Raw genomic sequence first — 23,271 nt, 5'->3', positions numbered from 1 at the left:
TCACATAATCCATGTACTTTACCTTATAAAATACAATGTAGGTATAGCTCCACGGACACGATTAAATTTCATTTCATTTGTAATTGAGGAGCTCATACATAGAGCTCATGAGTGATGGCATTGTAGGTCCATAACTCCCTCCGACGAGAGGGTAGTTTTGGGCCAGTTACAGAAAATAAAGCAGCTACAGTTACAAAAAATAAAGCAGCTATTAGGTCTATTATATTGTAGCGATTCCCGTCTGGTGGTCACCAGCACAGAACGAGCGGTAGTCCTGCTGGCACTTGGGGTGAGGTCGTTAGGCAACCATATATCGCCGCATGTAATAAAAATGTGGGGGAGGGGGTCTAGAAACTGTAAGAAACTACCGACTTCCAAGGAGTGAGGGCAGAGACAAGTTACTGATTGACTATTGATCCGTTTTATTTATATCTCTACAAAAGCACAGTAATTCCTGCTTCCCACTCTGTAATCCTCCTTTCCTTAAGGACAGAAATGGTCCCTTAAGACAACTGACAACACTTAAGATCACCGAGATCCCTCAAGTAACTGGAAATCCCTTAAGCAACTGGAAAATCCCTTAAGGTAACTGGAACTAACTTAAAGTAACTGAACCGCACTTACGGTAACCAAAGCTGCCTTTAGGGTCTGATAAAATCCCGGACTCCGAGCAAACAATACAATGCACAATAAAATATGCCTTAAGGGCCTGATAAAATCTCGGATACAATGCACAATAGATAACCATAAATAACACATAAAATAATCCAATAAAACCTACCCCTCGGTTACACAACTGTCGGCACCACGCACCGCAACTCCCAAGCCCGAAAGCTAGCCCTGCTACTACTCCCGACACATAAACACACTAATCACGTCGCCTCCTTAATCCTCCCTGCCAATTGTTAAACACCACTATTGAAAACACGTCTGTACCATTCGCTGTCCAGTCTGCAACTGCCCGCTACGCACTCTCCACGCACGATGCAGCAGCGTGCTACCCATAATGCCCCACCGCAGCCAGCGCCCCGCCAAACCGCCTATTCGCGCGCTAAGGGCTCCTGCTCTCGCGCTTATCCTGGAGCGCCACCGCAGGGTACCATTTCGTTACAATATCATGGATCGGTACCTCCATGATTATTTGGTCAATCGTGGAGGAAGATTCTAAAATGGTAATGTTTACTCCTTGCTCATATTGAACTATAGGCCTGACTGACTGGTTGCTCCATTTTTTATTTTATTTTTATTATCTTACTGTGAATGATTCCTCTTGTTTCATCTTATTAGACACGACACAAATGTATGAAATAAACCTCATAATTATCATGTTGTTATAAATTATCTAACAGGTAGCGCTCCATGTTCATCGACAGTACTTTTTCATTTACGTTACAAGGATAATATTAATACAATTGTTTATGAGCCTGGCGTATTTTCCCACGGTTGATGGAGTGTCCCCCCCCCCCCGGCCGTGAGTAGTAAAAGAGTATGCTGATGCTGTGTATGTATCAAAGATATAAAGCTCTATGATAATGCATAAAGTAACAAAACTGTATAGCACCAATATCAACTAGTGCCATTATCAATTACAAAAACTTAAACATTTCCAATGAACACGGCCGGCCGGACGGACGCCCGACTGACTAAATACGCCTATTGGTTGCCAGTAGCTTTCTGTCTGGGGTGGAAGAGTCTTCTGTGGTCTTGCTTATTCTTCTCAGATGAGTACAAGAACTTACAGTCAGGGCATGTTCCCAATTGTTTCTCTTGGCACTGCGGCATGTGCTCATCTGGGGATCCCCTATCTAATTGGAGTGCCTCGATGAATGAATGGAAGTGCCCAGGAAAGCTTGTGGAAGGGGTAGGGGACGGAAACTGCTTGTACATTGCCACGGCTTCTGGGTTCTTGATGGGACTGCAGTGGTCACACTGATCCGGTAGTTGACATTTGGTAAAGAATGCTAGGCCCGGTGTGACATCGAGGAGATGTTCGCGGATGTTGGCGAGTGTTGTGCCGCATTTTCCGACGGTGTCTCTCCGCCTATGCGCCTCAAAGCCATTCTCTTCCACAAACGCTCTGGCAGTGTCTACAATCCCAGGAAACATACTCTCGATGGACGGTCTACCTATCCTGCACTTCTTTGCTGCGTGCAGTTTGGTCGAGGGCATATTCGTCTTGTTACTTGGTCGGTTTTCGATACCTGCAATATGATAAAAATTAATAATAATAAATAACAAGCATTCCTTGTATGTCGCATAATACAAATGGGTCTCTATGCGCTTCTGTGATTAAAAAGGTGATTAAAAAATGTCCCTCTCTATACACGCATGATTATGTTTATTTATTTGGAATATATAATTCGTTTATTATTGTTTGAATGTAAGATGCACTGCTACTCGACACCAAGTGCAATACCTGCCAAACAACGGTCCACTGTCGGAGTTCTACACAGGGCTAAATTTTGTCCGGGCGCTTAACCAGTTTTGCACGATTGTCAAATTGCACAAACTATTCCCGCACCATCTTTGAATTGCGAAATTATCTCCTGCGTGATCGTTAAATTGCGCAAAATATGCCTACACAATCGTCATATTGCGCAAACAATTCCTGCACAATTCTACTCGAAATTGTTCATGCAAGATCGACTGATTTTGCCAAACTTTTTGTGCATACCATTAGCACGAGCAAAACCCACTGAAATCCCACACACGCAACGTTGCAAATCAATTGCATCAGACTAATTAAAATTCATAGGCCTAAAATGATCCTGAGATACCGCCCCCCCCCCCCCCCCCCCCCCACCACCGCACACACCCTAATAACACGAAAAGTTGTTGCGTTGTGTACGGCGAACGAGTTGACCAGTACAAACTAAATTAATAATTAGTTCAAAATCAAGATTTTAATGATTTTCAATAATATGCACTGTAGTCACCATCAGTTTTTATAAGAAGTTTTTATAACAATTACCTTGAAGTGGTGTTCTTGTAGTTGTGCATGCTGTTTGTGAACGTATGCTCAGCAAACGAGCAACACCTGGAAGAACCTTTCTGGTGTCAAATGTTGAAGACATCACAAACTTCTGGCACTATAGTTCTGGTGAAAACGTGCAACTCGCAAAAGAAAAGGGAACTGTGTAGCTGGATGTTTACGCTCATCTGACTCTGTTCTGTAAACATGATGTAACTATGTACAGTCCCGGGGTCCTACATGTTCAGCTAGCTCTATAGCAAGGTCAAAACATCCTTTCTCTGTGACTACCACGCCGTTTCATAGTGTTTCGCTATAATAGAAAACCTGACTTCCCAAACAATGCATCGTAGCCTCCCCCATACCCATGTATCGATCACTGTATCAATGACCCATCCACAACGTATTATGCAAAACTACAACTAAACTGCAGTTCATCCTAAATAAAATTTAAACACCAAACATTTACATGATGGTCCAACGTGTGTAATGCACAAATGTTTTAATTTGGCCTCTGGCCACGAAAACCTTTTATTGTGAATAAACCATTAAAATGATCGGAATTGGCAGCCAGTGCAAACTTGTTTTTACAAAATTAAACTTTTATTAACTAGGGTGGCAAATATTTTACATCGAATCAAACTTGTTTTTTTTATAGTAAGGGATTTATTTGGTGATGACGTACTCATAAAGTGATTAACATTTTGAGTTGTTTAGCCGGGACTCAACATATTGTGCCTTTTCAAAAATACAAGCCTCGTGAATGCCTGTTTGATGCCTGTTGAATGCCTCTGGAATGTTGAGGTTCAAAGTCGCCGATTTGGTTGACTATAATGTCTAAACATGTAGCTGGCGATTATCACGTGAGCAGGATGGTCGGCTGGCACTACCAACGTGCGTGGTGCAATGATCTTGTCGGTGCAGCCTGTCCGCTTCCAGGACGATGGTACTCACTAGTTGAAAATGTACCATTCTGGGAGAGCACGGCCGGTCCGCGTCCAAGCCGCTGATATTCATGACCTGAAAATACAACTTGTTTATTCATGAGACTTATTGTTATACCAACAATAGCGCCCGGCATGGATAGCTCATTAACTTCGCCGCGCTTCAACGCACATGGCCGTTCTTCCGCGGACTGTCCGAGGTCCTTAGCAACGGCGGTATTTGCTGTCCAGTCCGCAGACTGTCAGCGGAGGAACGCCCGGGACGTTTTGACAAGGCGCCTTAGTAAAACAAAAAGGAAGCTTAACATTTGTCGGAAGTAACTAATCAATAACAACAGTAAGTAACAATAAATATAAATATTGTATGAAAGAAAACAGTAAGAAGCAGCATGTTGAATAGAAAACGGTAAACAACAGCGCAGGGTGCAAGAACTTTAGATGTGACTGTGAATCATTGTTCACACGTTTTCTTCTTTTTCGCTGCTGTAGGATACAAAACGAAAAAGAATATCATTACAAGAATGTAATCAGTGAGTAGTTGCAATAGACATTTGTCATGGCATAGCCAATTTAATTTTGCCCCATTCAAAACAATATAACGAAACTGATGTTTGAAGAAGAAATAGTATGGTACCTGTATGTACAATGAATATTGGCATCCATGACTGTTATTAGATACAGGAAACATCAGGAAGATGGTTGCAGTATTGTAGATTTGCAAAGGTCATGGGTGTGATTGTGCACAAGCAATGTGAAGTATACAGGAAAAAGAAATAATACTTTTTGTTCTTTGTCTAGAGTTAACATTTCTTAAGGTTGTTAGTTGTATGTATTTGCAGTTATAAATTCAGTAAGCAGTTTGCGAAAGCTTTTAGTATGCTTAAAGTAAATAAAATAAGTGACACTTTTTCTATTCAAGTAGACAATGGTGTTACCTTTCACATGTTTGGGTGATGGATGTCACTGTCTTGATCGCATTATTATCATCAAACTGTACGTTGATGGAGATTGGAAGAAGCCTGCATGCCTGCTTTACTTCAGTTATGTTGCGTGCGTTCATGAAAATATCATGAGTTGTGACGTATTCTTCACCCTCTTTGGTACGGAAGATGATGTTGGTACTAAAAGCATATACGAATATTAAAATTTACTAGACAAATTAAGGGACAAAAGTGACATACTAGATGTTAATGGTAGGTTAGAAATAACTAATTAATAGCAAGATATATTGAATGTAAGGTTTAAGAATATGTAGTTACAGAACTGAGGTAGGATTTGTTTATACTGGAATATGTGATGTGTGTATTTTGTGAAGCTGGTTATACACACATGAGGTAAACACAAAACCACTGTTGTTTTGAGTAAAAGTATTTATTTTTAAAGGCATGGTTTTGTTGACGTAATGACTCTGAGATATATTTTTGTTCAAATTTCATTCATTAGGAGTCTTGTTTTAAAGATAGTCTACTAGGAAATATGCTACGAAAATATTAGTTCGAAGTGACCTCATTGATTAAAAATTGAAAACAAGTCTTGCAAATTTCTCGGGTGTGTGTATAAACATTGGGAAGATTACAGAAAGAGATGTGTTTGGTACTTCTTTTATATCCAGCTGAAGATGAATGTATTTGACATTGTTGATGAAAATGCTTGGCCAGTGTTTTGCTCTTTTCTGAACATGTGGATATTGTATTAAACTGAAACTTACACAGGTGATTGTTATTGCGAGGTCACCCTATACATTTTGCCATACATTTGTAATATATGTTGATAAAAACCAAACTATGACAACACCTTTAATATCATTAAATGGGCAAAATGACAGATGGTCAAACTTGCTTATTTACATAGGTTGATTTAAATTGCATTTGAAATAATGTGTAAACAGAAAAAAGTGATTATTGTAAAGAGCAGAATAAGAACTAACCTGTCTTCAGAAAAAGACTTCATCATCACTGTCTTCTGTGAAGATGGGTTGTCTTGAGTCTGGTTATTTAGAAGGAAAGAATATGGGTCAATCTCTTTTTTTTTTAATTATATTTAAGGACAGCAGTGTCATGGTTTTGTTTCCATGGAAAGATATGTAAGTGTAAATTTTGATAACTTAAATAAACATTCTCGAATTGGGTCTTGTATTGTTTTGTAATGTAGGTTTAGACAGAGGTGGGGTGGGGAGGGGCTATTAGACTGGAGTGGTAGTATGTGTATATTTTGCTGTGAAATTAGAAAATGATGTTGCAGTTGATGTGACGATATTTTAGGGGTTTCAAGGGACATTTTAGTGTTGTAAACGAGTATGGTTGAAGTGTACAGTAGTGGGTAGTTTTGTGGAAATTGAGGTAAACAGGAATGAGATGTACAAAGAAAAGGTCTTACCAGAAATGCAGTCTCCTGTGTGGCATTTAGCACAGTGTCATCTTTGAAAGAAGAAACTTCAACATTCTCCAGTAGAACTTTGGAACCAACGGCAGGAACCTCAATTTGAGATGAATTCCCCCAAAGATTCACACTTGTTGTCCTTTTGGGATCAGTGACATTGACAGTTTTCAGTTGATAATAATTGTCACCTTCCTTTACAGGAGATACCTGATTGCAGTAAAAATTGCAGTTGAAAAAATAGTTTGTTAGTTTATATCAACATGGCAGTAGAAGTTTAGTTGTGACATTTTAAAAACTGTTTGGTATATAATTTAGTATGTGTTTGACTTTGTCGTGTTACATTATACATGCAAAGTTTTAACTTGGCAAAAAGAATTAGACATGCGTGAAATAATTGTTGTGGTATATATGCATATTTTTGGGGTAAAGTAAATATCTGAAGTCATAATACAAATGATGGTAAACATTTTGTATGTTATACTTACAGCGTTGATCACTCCTTCAATGCTGACTCTGTTTCGTTGTGGGAGTGCTGTTGCTTCTTGAATGGTCACAGTTTTTGCATGGTAGAACCCTTGTTCAATTTCTTTGATGTTGGGAATGGTTCTAAATAGAACACCTGAGGAAAAATGTGAAGTTTATGTTGTTAGAAACACTTGGTGGTCAGGAACTAAGTTGAGAATGGTTTAATGTTGAGTATGTGTTATGTCTTGACTTGTTGTATGTCCTTAGACTTGCAGCTCTGTTGAGGGGAGCTTCTTGAAGTGTGGGCTTTGGCACCAGACTGCAGCGCAATATTCAGCCTAGGAGTACACCAGGGCGGGGGTGGAGATATGCAGCGTCTTTGTTGCAGCTCTGGAGGTGGCACCAGCGAAGCAATGTCATGTTTTGTTTAATGGTAGCAATGATATACTTACTCTAGTTTTAGGTGTTGCTCTCAATGCTGGTTTGTTTGTGGATGAAACAATGAAGCTATTACATGCCACAAGTTCGTAGAAATGACCTTGTTAAAAATGTTCCAGCAGTCTGTCAGAAAGGAACCACTCCTTGATCTCATTTTTGTCTGTTAGAACTTGGATTGCCTAGGCATATTTTGTTTTGTATTTTTCTCTTGACAGGACCTTGATATTAACATCAGCCATCTGCATTTGTGAGAAAAAGAATATAACATAAAGTTTTAGAAACTGTGTGAAAGAAGTGAGTTTTGCTTGTGTTTTTGTTTTTGTTAGTTAGTTTGTTTTTGCATTACAATTAGTTGTTCTTTTGGAGGGAAGGGGCAGGGTGTGTTATCTCATATAGAACATGTTGTACAAACTTTTATATGGTTAATTAATAGTTGGGGAAATGAATGCATATTTATAGCTTATAGGTTTAATTACAATTGGCATTAATTTTGTACAATTATGAACAATTTGGGGGACAGGTACTGTTGCAGCAGAATCTTAAAGGGAATATTTTTGTTGTTGGATATGGTTGATAAAGTTTAGCTTGGATATTCATATTTTACTTATACTTTTTAGTGACAGTTGAAAATTATTACTACAACATTGTTATTACTATTACTTAGAATAAACACTTAGATATGCAAGTTAAAGCAACATTGCACAGAATAAAAACATGTATGGAAGTTCTAATTTAGTTTATTTTGTGATCAGATTATTAATTAAATAACATGTTTACAGGATCAGGACTTAAGTTGAGAAAGTTTGAAACATTATTATTGTAGGTTTTTTCCTAGCAATAAGATTGGTTTGTTGGATATTCGATAGGCCTAGACAGTATTGAAATGTATACACATCCATTTGAAGTTACTTTATTTTAATTTATTAATAATGTGAACTTTTTATAGTCTGTCAATTCATAAAATTATCACTCTATCAATGGCTATTGCATTTGTAAAATTATTTCATTGTGTAAACAAACCATTGAGAGCTGCAACAGTGACTGACACTTTGAGGTTGACTGTGGCCTGATTTGTTGATACTGGACAGGACTATAAGTATAAGAAACATGATAAAGAGTGGGGGCGCGGCCCTGACGTATGTGTTGTGTTTTGCAAATTCTAAAAATTAAAGCATGGATGGACTCGGACATTTGTTCGAGAAAGGGAATGTAAAGAGCAAAAGAGTGTAGTTTTCAGACTTAAGAGTAACGGTAGGGGTTTTACTTTGGTTAACCATGGAGGTAGAGCTAACTGAATTGGTAAAACTGAATTTTTCTTACCGTTGTTGATCTGGAATGAAATGGTAGTGTTGGAATGGTAGTACTTCGTTCCTTGCTGTTGTTGCAGTTTTGGTTACTTCTTAAATACTGTAGTAAGTGGGCGAGTAGAGTGAATGGCAGAAACCATAGGGCACAGGGAAATTGACTAGGGCCCAATTTCATTTTCATAGCTCTGCTTACTACATCATTCTGCGCTTACGAAGACCATTCGCCGCTTACGAGGTTAGCGCCGAATTTCTGCGCTAGCTGTATAAGCGAGAAATCTTTAGTTACGTGAACTACGCACGCGCACAAGCAAAAAGTCCTTGCTAACCCGGGAAAACACGCTTAAGTAAGTGCGGAATTTTCTGCTTCCACAAGCGCAGATTTTTTGCTTACGGTAAGCAGAGCCATGAGCACACTGAGGCGCGCATGGTCGATCTACTCAACTCGAGTGCTGTGTAGTCACTCTAGTTGGCCACGCGAACTTGCACAAGATAATATCACAATTAAAAATGATGGATGCGTCTTGCATAATATGTGCAGTGCCTTTTTAACATGCAGTATACGTTTCGTGGAGTTTATTTAACTTCCTTTTATTGGGGCATGCAGCAATCGAAAATGTGGTGCGTGATTGAAACCGACGATGAGAACGAGGTTCAATTACTTCTCCTAGTTCACATGACTCTTACATTGCATTGAAGATAAACATGATGTTCAGAGTAACAGTTTAAGAACATTTAGTATATAAACAGCGTATACACATGCCAAATTGCATACACACACTGTGTGACTGTGTTTGCTGCTCATTTTGTGATATTGACTAACATTTTTTGTACGTGGTTAATGTTTGTTTTATAAATGTCAATATTATCTTTTAATAAAAATGTGAAAGTTGTGTCTGATAGTAGACGGACTCATGTACAGAAATGAAATGAGCCATTTTCCACCTCCCTGTACTGCATGCGTTCTAATTCACGGAATACACGGCTGTCATTTCTGGAAAGCGTTTTTTTTCTGCAGTTTAAAATTGCCATCTTCAAAAATTTTGCTAATTCTGTTTAAGGATTCCCTTTTTTGAATCGATTTGGAAAAAAAAATTGCTCATTCAAAAGCACTACGACAGTGGCAATTTGGACTGCAGAAAAAAAAAAAAGTTTCCGGAAATACGCGGGTGGCTCATCACTCTCTAATAATATCAGTGGGCTGGCTATAATTATTTCGGTTGCAGTAATACTACTACATGCTGGTATCAGTTTGGTGAAAGTATCTGTTTTATGATCCTTTTTTGTTTGAGACCTTTTGTTGTGTATGTAACGGGATTGACATTGCATTGTTGTATAAAACAATGTTCGTGACCTACATGTTTATATTCATGACATGAACTGCGAGCTGCTCAATTTTTGTATGCGTGATGTCATGAACTTGCCAAGTGCATGGTGGGATACCTTGTCCGAAGCGACTTCGGCTACAGTTATGGAAGATGGCTGCTAGAGTGTAAGTTGTAAGAATGACAATAGCTAAAATAAATCATAAATATAAAGCGACTTGGAAACGTGAAATCAATAGTGTGTAGCTTATTATGAATTTAAAATGTGTGTGGCAACCATACCAGTTGGCTGATTGATAAGCCTGTACTACTACTACGTGACTGTACTGTGAATTTGACATGAGTTTCTTATGTTTGTTTGTTTGTTTTTGTTGTTGTTTTTTTTTTTTTTTTTTTTGGGGGGGGGGGTTCGGTCTCCTGTGTACTTGAGAATGAAGTAGTTAGTTATTGCATGGAGGTTGGTCATGAATGATTTGTGAGATGTTTGACTATTTTAGATGATTAAATAATAATTATAGATGTGGTTCTTTGTTGTTTTTTTTTGTTGTGTAGTGTTAGGCGTAGTAAGTAGTATTAAACAAAAATAGTTTACGAACAATTAAAATAAGAGCTCTAGAGAAAAACAGGGCTGCAGGGCTAGGGGGAGAGGAGAGTATGGAGAGATGACAAGGCTATGAGAACAAAAGTTGTAGATTTGCGTGTAATGCCTGCAAGTCCAAAAGACTACCACTGAAAATTGTTATTATTTTTATTTGTTTTCAATCATTATTGGAAAAAGGGCACAGCTTCATCATAGATTTGAAGTTTCAAATTATCTAAACACTTGGTGGTAAACGATCATAATGACATATTAAAACCTACACCATGCTGCAAACCGTTATATTATTCAGTGGTGAGCTATAAAGTGATCATTGCCATCCACGGTGTCCCTGTCATTGCTCAATCTGCATGTTGTGAGTTGTGCACGATTGCTCAATTTGAGTGATTGACTGAATGCACTGTGCTATTTGAAGATCTATTGTTGACACAGCCATCAGTGAATTGCACAGCCATTGATCAATTGTGCAACGGACATGTTTTTTAGAACAGACTGATCATGGAGGAATGGTTTTGCTCGATCAGTTGATCGTGCAGGAATGGTTTTGCATGGTCAGTTGATTGTGCAGGAATGGTTTTGCGCAATCAGTCGATCTTTGCGTGTTTGGTCAATGGCTGCGCAATTGACCGATGGCTGCATCAACAACAGAATGATCAATAAGAAAATAATGAATAATGAAAAATGAAAAAAAGACTCATATGTTTTCATTCTTGTAGCCTAGGCATGATGGGGGGGGGGGGGGGATGAACAATATTGTCATGTAAATGCAATGGTAACCGTCCATGCCATTTACACTGATTGGAGGGATTAGTATGACATAACTGTGACAGCCACTCCACTGTTCTTGCTTGGGGGGTTATGTCAGTTTAAATAGTCATGAGTGAGACTTAGAGATTTTATGTTGTTGATATGGAATGTGATCTTTTTTTATTCTTTTGAGGTGAAAGTGCCTGTGTCAAAATGATTTTTCAGGCCTTAGCTTGTAATATTTTGTTGTGGTTATTGAAACTTTTGCTTCTTGGTTTTCTTTTTAATGTTGTATCATTTACTTTTCAATAGATTATGCCAAAGTACCGGGCTAAACTGCAAGCAAAGAGAGAGGCAGTGTGTCAGTTTCGAGCAAAGCAGATGGCTGAAAAGAGATTGTCCTGTCCATGGACTGATGTCTCTCACTGTCCATGTGACATTTCCCTTCCTACTTGTAATGGTTTGGGATTTTGTACATCTCCTCAAGACATTAAAGACAGTCTAAAAGATGTACATAGATCTGACTTAAGGTTGACATCTCCTGAAGTCAGTAAGGACAGTCTAAAAGATGTACCTGACTTGAGGTTGGCACCTCCTCGGGGCAGTGTGAGCAGTCGAAAAGGTGCAACAAACTATGAATCAAGCTATGAATACAAAGCGTTAATAAAGTCTGACTATGAAGCTCAAATGAAATCTGTGACATCTGCTGAAAGAAAATGTGGTGGAAGTGCTGAAGGCAAGCTTGGAGTTGAAGATGGTGGCACACAAGAAGGAAGGTATGAGAAAAATTGTGGAAGTAACGAGAGAGATAAAGAAGGTAACAGAGGATAGTAAGTTGAGAGATAGGAAAAAGGGCAATAAAGTAAGGCATGACAAAGAGGCTGGATTAGTAAAATGTGTCAAAGTGGTTGCCATGAGCTGGAAAGGAAAGTGATGAAGTTGAAGAATTTCAGAGTGAAGAGAATGACCAGACAAAGAGTAAGTAATTGGAAAGCATTGGGTGAGTTGCAGGCAAGGAAACAAACTTGTTGTAGCAGGAGTCAGGTACTGGAATGTGTAATAGAGTATTGTCATGAGAAGAAAGTTTCAAAACCCAACACAAAGAAGATCAGAAGAAATGAGCGGAAGAAGATGCTACGAAGGCATAAGAATGGCAAGGTGGTGGAAGTTTGTATGTCCAAAGAAGAGGGAGAGAAATATGACAAGGCACGGAAGAATATTGAAAGTCATACAAGAAGAAGTTTGAGTTTTGTTCTGAATAACATGCTTGCTGAGACGGTATTGCACAGAAGGAAGCATAATGACAGAGAAAGCTTCAATAAGAAGAGTGTGTGTACAAAGGTAGTAAAGGAGAATCAAAAAGCAAGGATTTTCTGTAAGAAACAAAGCATTGAGGTTCAAAAGAAAAGGGAAGTTAGTCAGTGTTGGATATGTGATGAAAAATTGAGTCCATCAGTAAGAACAATGGAATGTAATAGCTGTGATGTAGCATATCATGTACATTGTATGGGATTTTCGAATGTGCAACTTTGTGTAGTAAACAAGCCAGTATTATGGATGTGTTCCAAATGTGGACGATGTAATTACACAATGTCTTTGTTTTATGATTTTGCAATTTCTACAGATGAGAACATATATGAGAGCAACATGGAAGAAGAAGTAGTTGAGTCGTTTGCTGACAGTGATTCTTGTAGTGACGATTCGAAAATCAAAGTAACTGAAGGTGAGCTACAAATTGATAATGTCGTTATGGATTATGTAATTGTTGATAAAGTGCTGAACAGGTATGCATTTCATGTTGCAGGTAAGAAACAAAATACTGTTCATCAAACTGGAGGATATAATTTAAGGAACAAGAAAAATAAAAATAAATGTGAAGGAAATGATTTGAAGCAGAGCCAAGAGCAAAGGGACACAAATCAGTGAGTCAAAGTCTGGAGGCACTGTTGAATCTCATGTGTGTTTACCAGTGGTCAGTCAAATAGACAATGATGTCAAGAAGTTAAGTAAGAGAAAATCTGAAGTATATGTTGAAAGCTTGAATGAAGGCACAGTACATGTAACTAAGAAAAGGCGTATGAAAATCAAACCAAGGAAGTGTAAGAATATTGAATTAAAAGGAAATGTGAAAAATAAACATGACGAAGTGGTTGTTGATAACAGTAATGAAATGTTGGATGCAAATGCTCAATTAAGACAATTACATGGATCAATACTTGCACAAGGAAGTTTTCATCAAGGAGATGAAGGATTTGGAGTAAATCGTGGTAAACAGTGTGTTGCTAATTGTCTAGTGCCAATGATGTATAGCAAGAAAAAACATTTGAGGAATTGGATGTGTAGTGATCTGGATAATATTCTCAAGACTGGGAATGAATTGTATAGTTTCTTACAAGAAAGCTCAACATTGAACATTACTTATTGATTAATGAATTGCCAACTGACTTGGATGTGTTTGACACACAGTATAGTATGAAGTATCATGTGTCTGTATCGGGTACATTTGTTGAAAATGCTTGTCACTTGATTGAATTTAATATGATGCCATTGAAAACTGCACTTGAACAAAATCTTCAGAAATATCATGCATGCTTCATAAGTTTCCATGGAAACACATTTGCTGTAATTGCTCAAGATGGCATGTATTTTGTATTTGATTCCCATTCCAGAAGTATCCACGGCTGTATGGTTGAAGATGGAACAAGTATTCTGATGCAAGCGAATGCATTTGAACAGGTATACACCTATTGTAAAAATTTAGCTCATTCCATGAATCTGTCTGATAATGAGCAGTATGAATTAACTGGTGTATCTCTTTGTATCAATGGTGAGGCTGTAACGTGTACATGTACAGATGATGAAATTTCAAGTGATCAACAGGGCATAGTAGAACCCATAGAGTTGTGTTTTAATATGGAGGAGTGTGACTTGTTTGAAGTACCACAGATGACAGATGACACAAACACAAAAAAAGATGTAAATATTGGTCATCAAGATACAGAGAGTTTAAATAAGGAATATTGTAATGTTGAAGATGATTTTGATAAGCCAAGTAATCCGATTAGAAGAGATATATATTGTAGTGACAGTGCAGACAGTGAATCCAGTAATGAAGTGGAAGTAGTTGAAGTAAGTGGACCTGGTCTTATGAAATTCTCTCCGTTAACCTTCGATGCTAAGGTCACTCTTTGTAATGCATATGGTTTTGATGTATCACACTTGAAGTCCAACACAGTTAATGTACAATGCCAAGTCATAGGTAAACCCAGATCTGTAAGATGTATAAGCGGTGATGGTAATTGTTTCTTCAGAGCTATATCATTTGCCATGTCAGGAACTGAAGGTAACCATGTTCAATTGAGAGTTGCTTGTGTCAATCATCTGTTGAGGAATGCTGATAAATTGACATGTTTTTTGCGAGATGGATATGCTGATGTGGAGGATTATGTAATTAGACAGAGAATGTTTGATACTGGTACATGGGCAACAGAAGTTGAAATTATGGCAATGAGCCACATGCTTTGTATTGATATATACACATTTGATGAAGTATATAACTGGTGTCAATTTTCTGCAAAGAATGTTGAGGGAAGTGCTGACACATCTGAAATAGGAATTTATCTGGATCACAAACACAGAGTGCATTATGATGTTGTCACATCAGTAAATGAGTTGGTGCCACAAGTAAGTGATATTCACAAAAAACAAGAAGATTGTTATAAAACATTTGATGGCTGTGCAGAAAACACTGAACAGAGTGATGACAAACAGTCTGAACAATGTGAGAAGCAGGTTACAAATAAGAGTACTAATGATAAGACTACAGTAAGGAAAGAATCCGTGAAAAGAAGTACTCCAAACAAAAGAAAACGTCTAAATGTAGTGAAAGTCAGACAATTAGCAAAAGAACGGATGATAGAAAAACGTAGAGGAAGTACAAGTACTAGTCAAAGTGAAGTGACTAAACGTCGAAAAAGGAAACATGAGAGTGATAAATACAAGAATGATGTTGTTTTTAGAGAGACAAAGAAAGCAAAGATTAGAGAGCACAAAAAAAAGAAATACAAGTTTGATGAGAAATACAGAGAAAAGTTTATTGGGTCAGTGAAAGTTCAAAATAAAGAAAAATATCATATCAGTGAGAAACAAAGGGCTATGGAAATTGATCAAAGTCAAAGAAAGTACAAGACTAATTTAAAGTTTCAAGAAGAAGTAAAAAATGCAAGTAAATGAAGTATAAAGAAAAGGAAAATTAGAGGAATAAAGTGAAGAATGCAAGCAAAGTGAAGTACCAAGAAAATGATGAATTTAGGAGTGATGTAAAGACTGCAAGCAAAGTGAAGTACCAAGAAAATGAAGAATTTAGGAGTGATGTGAAGAAAGGAAGCAAAGTGAAGTATAAAGAAAATGAAGAATTTAGAAGTAATGTGAAGAATGCAAGCAAAGTGAAGTACCAAGAAAATGATGAATTTAGGAGTGATGTGAAGAATGCAAGCAAAGTGAAGTATCAAGAAAATGAAGAATTTAGGAGTGATGTGAAGAAAGGAACCAAAGTGAAGTATCAAGAAAATGAAGAATTTAGAAGTAATGTGAAGAATGCAAGCAAAGTGAAGTACCAAGAAAATGATGAATTTAGGAGTGATTTGAAAAATGCAAGCAGAGTGAAGTATCAAGAAAATTAAGAATTTAGGAGTGATGTGAAGAACGTAAGCAAAGTAAAGTACCAAAAAAATGATAAATTTAGGAGTGATGTAAGGAATGCAAGCAAAGTGAAGTACCAAGAAAATGATGAATTTAGGAGTGATGTGAAGAATGCAAGCAAAGTGAAGTATCAAGAAAATGATGAATTTAGGAGTGATGTGAAAAATGCAAGCAAAGTAAAGTACCATGAAAATGAGACTTTCAGGAACAAAGTTATTAATGGGATCAAATTGAAATATTGCCATAACCCACAATACAAGAAAAGAACAATTGAGAGAACAGCTCACATGTATAATGTTGATGTTTTTTATAGAAATAAAGTGAAGAAGGCTTCAACATCCAAGTATCAGAAAAATGAAGAATTCAGGAAGAGTATTAAAAGAAAGAATAAGAGTCGATCAATGCTTAAGAAAGTGAAGAAACGTGATATAAAGCATGTGATATCTGAGTTTAACATGGAAATATCGAATGGACCAGAGTATGTGTGCGCAGTGTGTTTGAGACTGTTGTTTCGTAAGCAAGTCATCAAATGTAACAAGAATAAATATGAGAATAGTGATTGTATCAGTGAACAATATCTACACAATTGTGATCATAATTGTAGATTGCAGTGTACTGTGCGTGAGTCAAGCAGGTCCTGTTTGTGGATATGTTATACATGTCATCGCAAGTTATTGAATGATAAGATACCTGCTGAAGCTTCTTGTAATAATTTGCATGTAGTAGACATTCCTGAAGAGTTTGCATGTTTGAATAAGTTAGAAGAGCATCTAATTGCCCTGAATGTTCCATTTCTAAAGTTGATGGCATTACCTAAAGGTGGACAGCATGGTGTACATGGACCTGTAGTATGTGTACCATCAGATGTGTCTGAAACAGTGAAATGTTAACCGAGATCTCAAAATGTTGATCAAATAATACGTGTCAAGCTCAAGCGGAAATTGACTTTTAAAGGATACTATCAGTATCAATTTGTGAATAAGGAGCACATACAAACTGCTTTACAGTACCTGAAACACAATAACAAGTGGTACCATGAGATTGAAATAGACGCAGACTGGAATAATGATTTGGAAGAGGAAGATAATGGAAGTGAAGTTACAGAGAATGTTGGAGACAATATTGATGATGACAATGCTAATGAGATAGAAACAGATGAAGAACGTTTGAGAGGAATACCTTTAGATACATGTTTACAGACTGCAAATATTGGACAAGAGGTTTTGGATCAGTATTTTGATGATGTGTATTGTGTAGCACCATGTGAAGGAAATAATCCAATCAGAGTGCTTATGGACCCATCTAATGAGTGCAAATGTTTTCCAGTCTTGTTCCCTAAAGGTGGGCCAGTATTTAGTGATAAGCGTGATGTGGAGATAACACTTAGTAGATATTTTAACAACAGACTGATGAATGTGGATAATAGATTTGCAAAGAGTACACAGTACATCTTTTATGCTCAATATCTGTCTGAATTAAATCAAGTCATTTCAAGTGTTTCTATTGCATTAAGAAAAGGCTCAGGTAAAATGAATGATGGTGAGAATGTCACTGCTAAAATGCTTAATGATAAAGTCAAGTTGAAAGACATGTTGAAATCAGATCAGGGATACAAGTTCTTGAAACCTATCAGAGGAACTCCTCCGTATTGGCAATCGTGTCAGAAGAATATATTAGCAATGGTAAGACAGCTTGGTATACCAACATGGTTCTGTTCATTTTCTGCAGCTGATATGAGATGGCCTGAATTAATCAATACACTACTCATACAACAAGGTGACTCAAGGAGTATTGAAGAATTAGATTGGAATGACAAATGTCTGTTATTGAGGAGTAATCCTGTAACTGTCGCGAGAATGTTTGATAAACGATTTCATACATTTTTGAAAGATGTGATCATGTCAAAGGCAGCACCAATTGGGAAAGTGAAAAATTATTTTTATCGAGTAGAATTCCAGCAAAGAGGCTCACCGCACACTCATTGTATATTTTGGATTGAAGATGCACCTAAGTTGAGTACAGAGAGTGATGATGAAGTGGCACAGTTTGTTGATAGGTATGTAAGTTGTGCATTGCCAACAAAGAAAGAAGATGAAGAGTTGAATGAGATTGTAAGCAGTGTACAGCAACATAGTAAGAGACATTCTAAGTCATGTAAGAAGAAAGGAACACAGTGTAGATTCAATTTCCCAAGGCCGCCATCAATGAGAACATTTATTGCCAATCCTGAGCCAATGGACGTGGATAATTGTGAAGATAATTCTGATAATGCACTAATTGAACATGATGCTAAGGAATTGTTGAAATCGGTGTGGAATGCTGTTAATGAGGAGGAAAATCAACACATGACAACTGATGAACTGTTCAGAACAATTGGTATAACACAGGATGATTTTGAAGAAGCCAATAATGTGCTCACTAAAAAAGTGAACATTGTGTTGAAAAGAGAGCCACAAGATGCTTGGGTTACTCATTACAATCCTGACTTGTTAAGATGCTGGAATGCCAATATGGATATTCAATTTATCACTGATGTTTATGCGTGTGTATGTTATGTTATCAGTTACATGAGCAAAGCAGAACGTGAGATGGGACAATTACTGAAGCATGCACAGAGTGAGGCTGAAGAAGGTAACCAAGATGCTAAACAGAGTATGAAACAGATTGGGAGTGTTTATCTACAAAATTGGAAGTGTCAGCCCAAGAAGCAGTTTATCGCTGTTGTTCATTGAGACTTCAAGAGTGTTCTAGAAAGGTTGAGTTCATACCATTAGGAGAAAATTCAGTACGAATGACCTTGCCCTTGAGTGTTATTCAGAACAATGCAAGGAATCATGATGATAATGATGATGATGATAGTAATGAAGACAACGTGTGGATGATTAGCAGAATAGATCGTTATAAAGCAAGGCCAGATATTGATACATTTGAATCAATGTGTCTATCTAAATTTTATTCAGAGTACAGAGTGCTGTACAACAATTATAAAGTACCCAGTAATAAGAGACAGTCACCAGTGTATGCATTGAAGAATGACTTGGGACATGTAATGAAACGCTCCAGAACTGATCCAGCTGTCATAAGATATCCAAGATTTTCAGTCACCAAATGTCCTGAGAAGTATTATCAAAGTATTCTACAGCTATTTCTCCCATACCGTATTAATGCCCATTTGAGACCACCAACATTTGAAACATATTGTGACTTTTATGAGAATGGGTTTGTCAATTTACTTGAAAAATTAGAGTCTGTTAAAAAGATTGTTGATAGTAATCGTTGCATATTTGAAGTTGATCTTGAATCATTTGAAAATGCAGAGCTACACCTTGAGAAGTTTGGTGTACAGGAAGATGCTTGGGCATTAAGCAGTCCAGAAACTGAACAGCAGAGAGATGAATGTGAAGAGCAAATGCAGCCTGTCATAGATGAAGGTGAAGATGAGTTGAGTATTCCAGACTTGAAAGGTGATAAGAAAGAGGAGAGAGTCTGTGACATTGAAGCTCACACCTCCAGAGTAGCAAAGTCAGATGCGTTCAATATGATGAGGTCATTAAATGCCAAACAGAGAGAGGTGTTTTACAACATTCGGCAATGGTGCATAGACAAGACTAATGGTACAAACCCTGAAGCATTTCAAGTGTTTGTTACTGGTGGTGCAGGTACAGGGAAATCTCAGTTAATAAAGTGTATTGATTATGAAGCAACCAGAATACTGGGATCAATGATGAGAAATCCTGACGATGTGTCTGTAATGCTAACTGCTCCTACAGGTGTGGCTGCATTTTATGTACATGGTGCTACAATCATAATGCATTGTCTATACCAATAGATGTGAGACTACCATATCAACCACTTGGTGAAGAGAAGATCAGTACACTTCGTAGTAAGCTCAGTCAGCTGCAGATTTTGATTATAGATGAAGTTTCAATGGTTAGTCAGAAATTATTGTATTACATCCATGGACGTCTAAGACAGATTAAGCAATCCAGGAATCATAATCCTTTTGGCAATGTCAGCATTTTAGCTGTTGGAGATTTTTATCAGTTACCTCCAGTGAAAGCAAAACCTTTGTATGACAGAACTGCAACATGTGATTTGTGGAATGACAATTTCAAGTTAGTTGAACTGAATGAGATCATGAGGCAAAAGGAAGATGCAAAATTTGCAGAGATACTCAATAGACTTAGAGTTAGAAAGAAAGATGAAGCCTTACAGGATGATGATGTAACAATTTTGAAAGAACGTGAGACAGGTGAAGAGTGGAATGAGGCTTGCCATATACTCCCATGTAACAAACAAGTGGATAAACAAAACATGAAGATTCTGCATTCACAGTGTTGAGATTGTGTTTTTATTGAAGCAAAGGATTATGAGACAGATTCACACAATGCTAAGAAGCTCAGACAAGGAACAAATTTAAAGAAGTCTGGAAGCTTGCCACTGTCACTGTTGCTTGGTGTTGGTGCTCGAGTTATGCTAACGAAGAACATTGATGTATCTGATGGCCTTGTTAATGGAGTGTTTGGTACCGTATCACAATTAGTAATGTCACACAATAAATCTGATGAAGTAAAATGTATCTATGTTAAGTTTGATAACAACAAGGTTGGAATGAAGTTGAGGAAACAATTTGCATCATCTTCAAATGAAGGTTATAGTGTACCAATAGAGATTCAGGAAGAAAGTATTGGTAAAAAAATGGGTACGTCATCAGTTTCCATTGAAGTTAAGTTGGGCATGCACAGCTCATAAGGTACAAGGAATGACAACAGACAAAGCCGTAGTGTGTCTTGATAAAACGTTTACTGCAGGGCAAGCTTATGTTAGTCTGAGTCGTGTCACATCACTGAATGGTCTGGTCATTGAAGGTTTTCATGAGAAATTCATATACTGTAATGAAGCTGTTGCTGATTCTTTGAAGCATATGCCATCATTTATTGATAAACAAAGTATTGGCTGTACAAACACACCTGCTATTGTAAGCATCATTTTGCATAACATCCAGGGTTTGAGAGCTCATTATATGGACTTGAAATGCAACAGTGAAATAATGAAATCAGATGTCATTTGTCTGACAGAAACCTGGACTGAAGATCAACAGCAGTATGACTTGCACTTAGATAACTTCAAAAGCTACCATCAGCCAAGATGTCTTTCTTATGATAACTCCACTCAGCTGACTGAAACATTACAACAGCAATGTCATGGTGGTATAGCAGTATACAGTAGAAGAGACAAAGCAACCATGAAACTCACATTGCCAGTACAAAACATTGAGTATATTGCATTTCATATCATTTCCAATGTGTCATTCACAGTTGTTGTTATCTATCGACCAGTTTCATATGTGTTTCGGGAATTCATGTCCAGTCTGAAAAATCTTTTAGATGAACTTCACAAAGTATCCAACAGATGTATCATAATGGAAGATTTCAATGAAGATATTCTGAAAGTCAAAAGTACACAGTCATCAAGTATTGTGAATATGATGAGAGAGCATGGTTATAAGCAGTGTGTTGTGGATGCTACTACTGAGAAGGGAACATTGATTGATCATGTTTATGTCAGAGGGATAGAATCAGTTGAGTGTGATGTCATTCCCACATATTACAGTTATCATGAGGCTGTACGTATTCAGTGTGAGCAAGTGTGAGACATGTGAAAGGTAGCTTATTTAAAGAAACACTAATAAAATGCAACAAATAAGTGAAATGAAAATATTTTATGTTTACACAATTTACGCAAAAGTAATGATACAGAAAGGAAAAACAGGTGAAAGCACAGATTGTATCATTGGTAAAGTTATTCAGAACAAAGGAGTAATAGCAATTAATATTGCAAACTTGAAAGAAAACAGATTGCATAAGCTCACTTACAATGAGTGTACAAAAATGTATCATCAATGAGAAAACATCAATAAGAGTCATCAAAGTTAAACTAAAATAGCGGAGTCAGTGTGTGAATTGTTTATTTTTTTTTATCCAAGACATGTATTTTCCATTAATAGTTTATTATGAATTTTCAATTTGTTTAACGAATTAAAAAAATTAGTAATGCATGTAGTTCGACAACCCTTAAGTAAACTGAAGGAAGTATTATAATATTTGTTCTTTTTTGATGAACAGATAGAGTATCACAATACAAGAGCTATGCAAAAGATGTACTCCATAATGAATCTTTGTAACAGTTGGAATTTCTGGTCAAGCCATACACAATATCCTGTAAGTATTGATTAAAATTCAAAACATTCAAGTACAGATCTTGTTGAAAAATTTGACACAATAACAATATTGTAATTGTAATCATCACTAAATCACTATGAAACTGTAAATCTTTGTCACAAACAATGTTCTTTCTACATAAATGAGTAGCCATAGTAACCCTGCTCACCTGGGAGTCTTCTGCACTTACTGAGTCTGATGTACTGAAGTGGGGTGACATCATGACCCTGCTCACCTGGGAGTCTTCTTCATTTACTGAGTCTGGTGTACTGGAGTGGGGTGCCATCATGACCCTGCTCACTTGAGAGTCTTCTTCACCTACTGAGTCTGATGTACTGGATTGGGGTGACATCATGACCCTGCTCACTTGAGAGTCTTCTTCACCTACTGAGTCTGATGTACTGGATTGGGGTGACATCATGACCCTGCTCACCTGGGAGTCTTCTTCATTTACTGAGTCTGGTGTACTGGAGTGGGGTGCCATCATGTCCCTGCTCACTTGAGAGTCTTCTTCACCTACTGAGTCTGATGTACTGGATTGGGGTGACATCATGACCCTGCTCACCTGGGAGTCTTCTTCATTTACTGAGTCTGGTGTACTGGAGTGGGGTGCCATCATGACCCTGCTCACTTGAGAGTCTTCTTCACCTACTGAGTCTGATGTACTGGATTGGGGTGCCATCATGACCCCTTGCTTACCTGGGAGTCTTCTTCACTTACTGAGTCTGATGTACTGAAGTGGGGTGACATCATGACCCTGCTCACTTGAGAGTCTTTTTCACTTACTGAGTCTGATGTACTGAAGTGGGGTGACATCATGACCCTGCTCACTTGAGAGTCTTCTTCACTTACTGAGTCTGATGTACTGAAGTGGGGTGACATCATGACCCTGCTCACTTGAGAGTCTTCTTCACTTACTGAGTCAGATGTTTTGAAGTTGGATCACATCATGACCCTGCTCACGTGGGAGTCTTCTTCACCTACTGAGTCTGATGTACTTTAGTTGGGTGAAGTCATAACGCTGTCCAACTAAAAGTCTAAACTTAAGAGTTATAGTACATTCCATAGCTTCACTCCACTGAAGTAAACAATGGAACTGTTCGGAAACTCATGTCCAGGTACACATTTTCAAATTGCAATACTGCCATGCATTTTAAAACATGTATATGTATATGTTT

The 23,271-nt window shown here is 37.5% G+C and overlaps 1 protein-coding gene across 1 annotated transcript; it reads right to left on the bottom strand.

Moving 5' to 3' along the window:
- Window positions 1-22,019: 22,019 nt before the first annotated feature.
- Window positions 22,020-22,775, bottom strand: LOC117299175. The gene is made up of 2 exons (XM_033782636.1): window positions 22,263-22,775; window positions 22,020-22,091 (listed from the first exon to the last, which is right to left on the bottom strand). Exons 1-2 carry the CDS (start codon window positions 22,773-22,775, stop codon window positions 22,020-22,022), a joined length of 585 nt encoding a protein of 194 aa, XP_033638527.1.
- Window positions 22,776-23,271: the final 496 nt, after the last annotated feature.

This window comes from Asterias rubens, chromosome 14 (assembly GCF_902459465.1).
Source record: "Asterias rubens chromosome 14, eAstRub1.3, whole genome shotgun sequence".
Lineage (NCBI taxonomy): Eukaryota > Metazoa > Echinodermata > Asteroidea > Forcipulatida > Asteriidae > Asterias > Asterias rubens.
Note: the sequence above shows the minus strand (reverse complement) of the source record. Positions and strands in the feature narration are given on the sequence as shown.

Bases quoted from the DNA above. Each gene is read 5' to 3' on its own strand.
- LOC117299175 (XM_033782636.1), bottom strand. From the start codon at position 22,775: ATGGCACCCCAATCCAGTACATCAGACTCAGTAGGTGAAGAAGACTCT. The intron at 22,092-22,262 runs GTGAGCAGGGTT...CAATACTTACAG, and splicing joins TAAGTGCAGAAGACTCCCAG to GATATTGTGTATGGCTTGAC.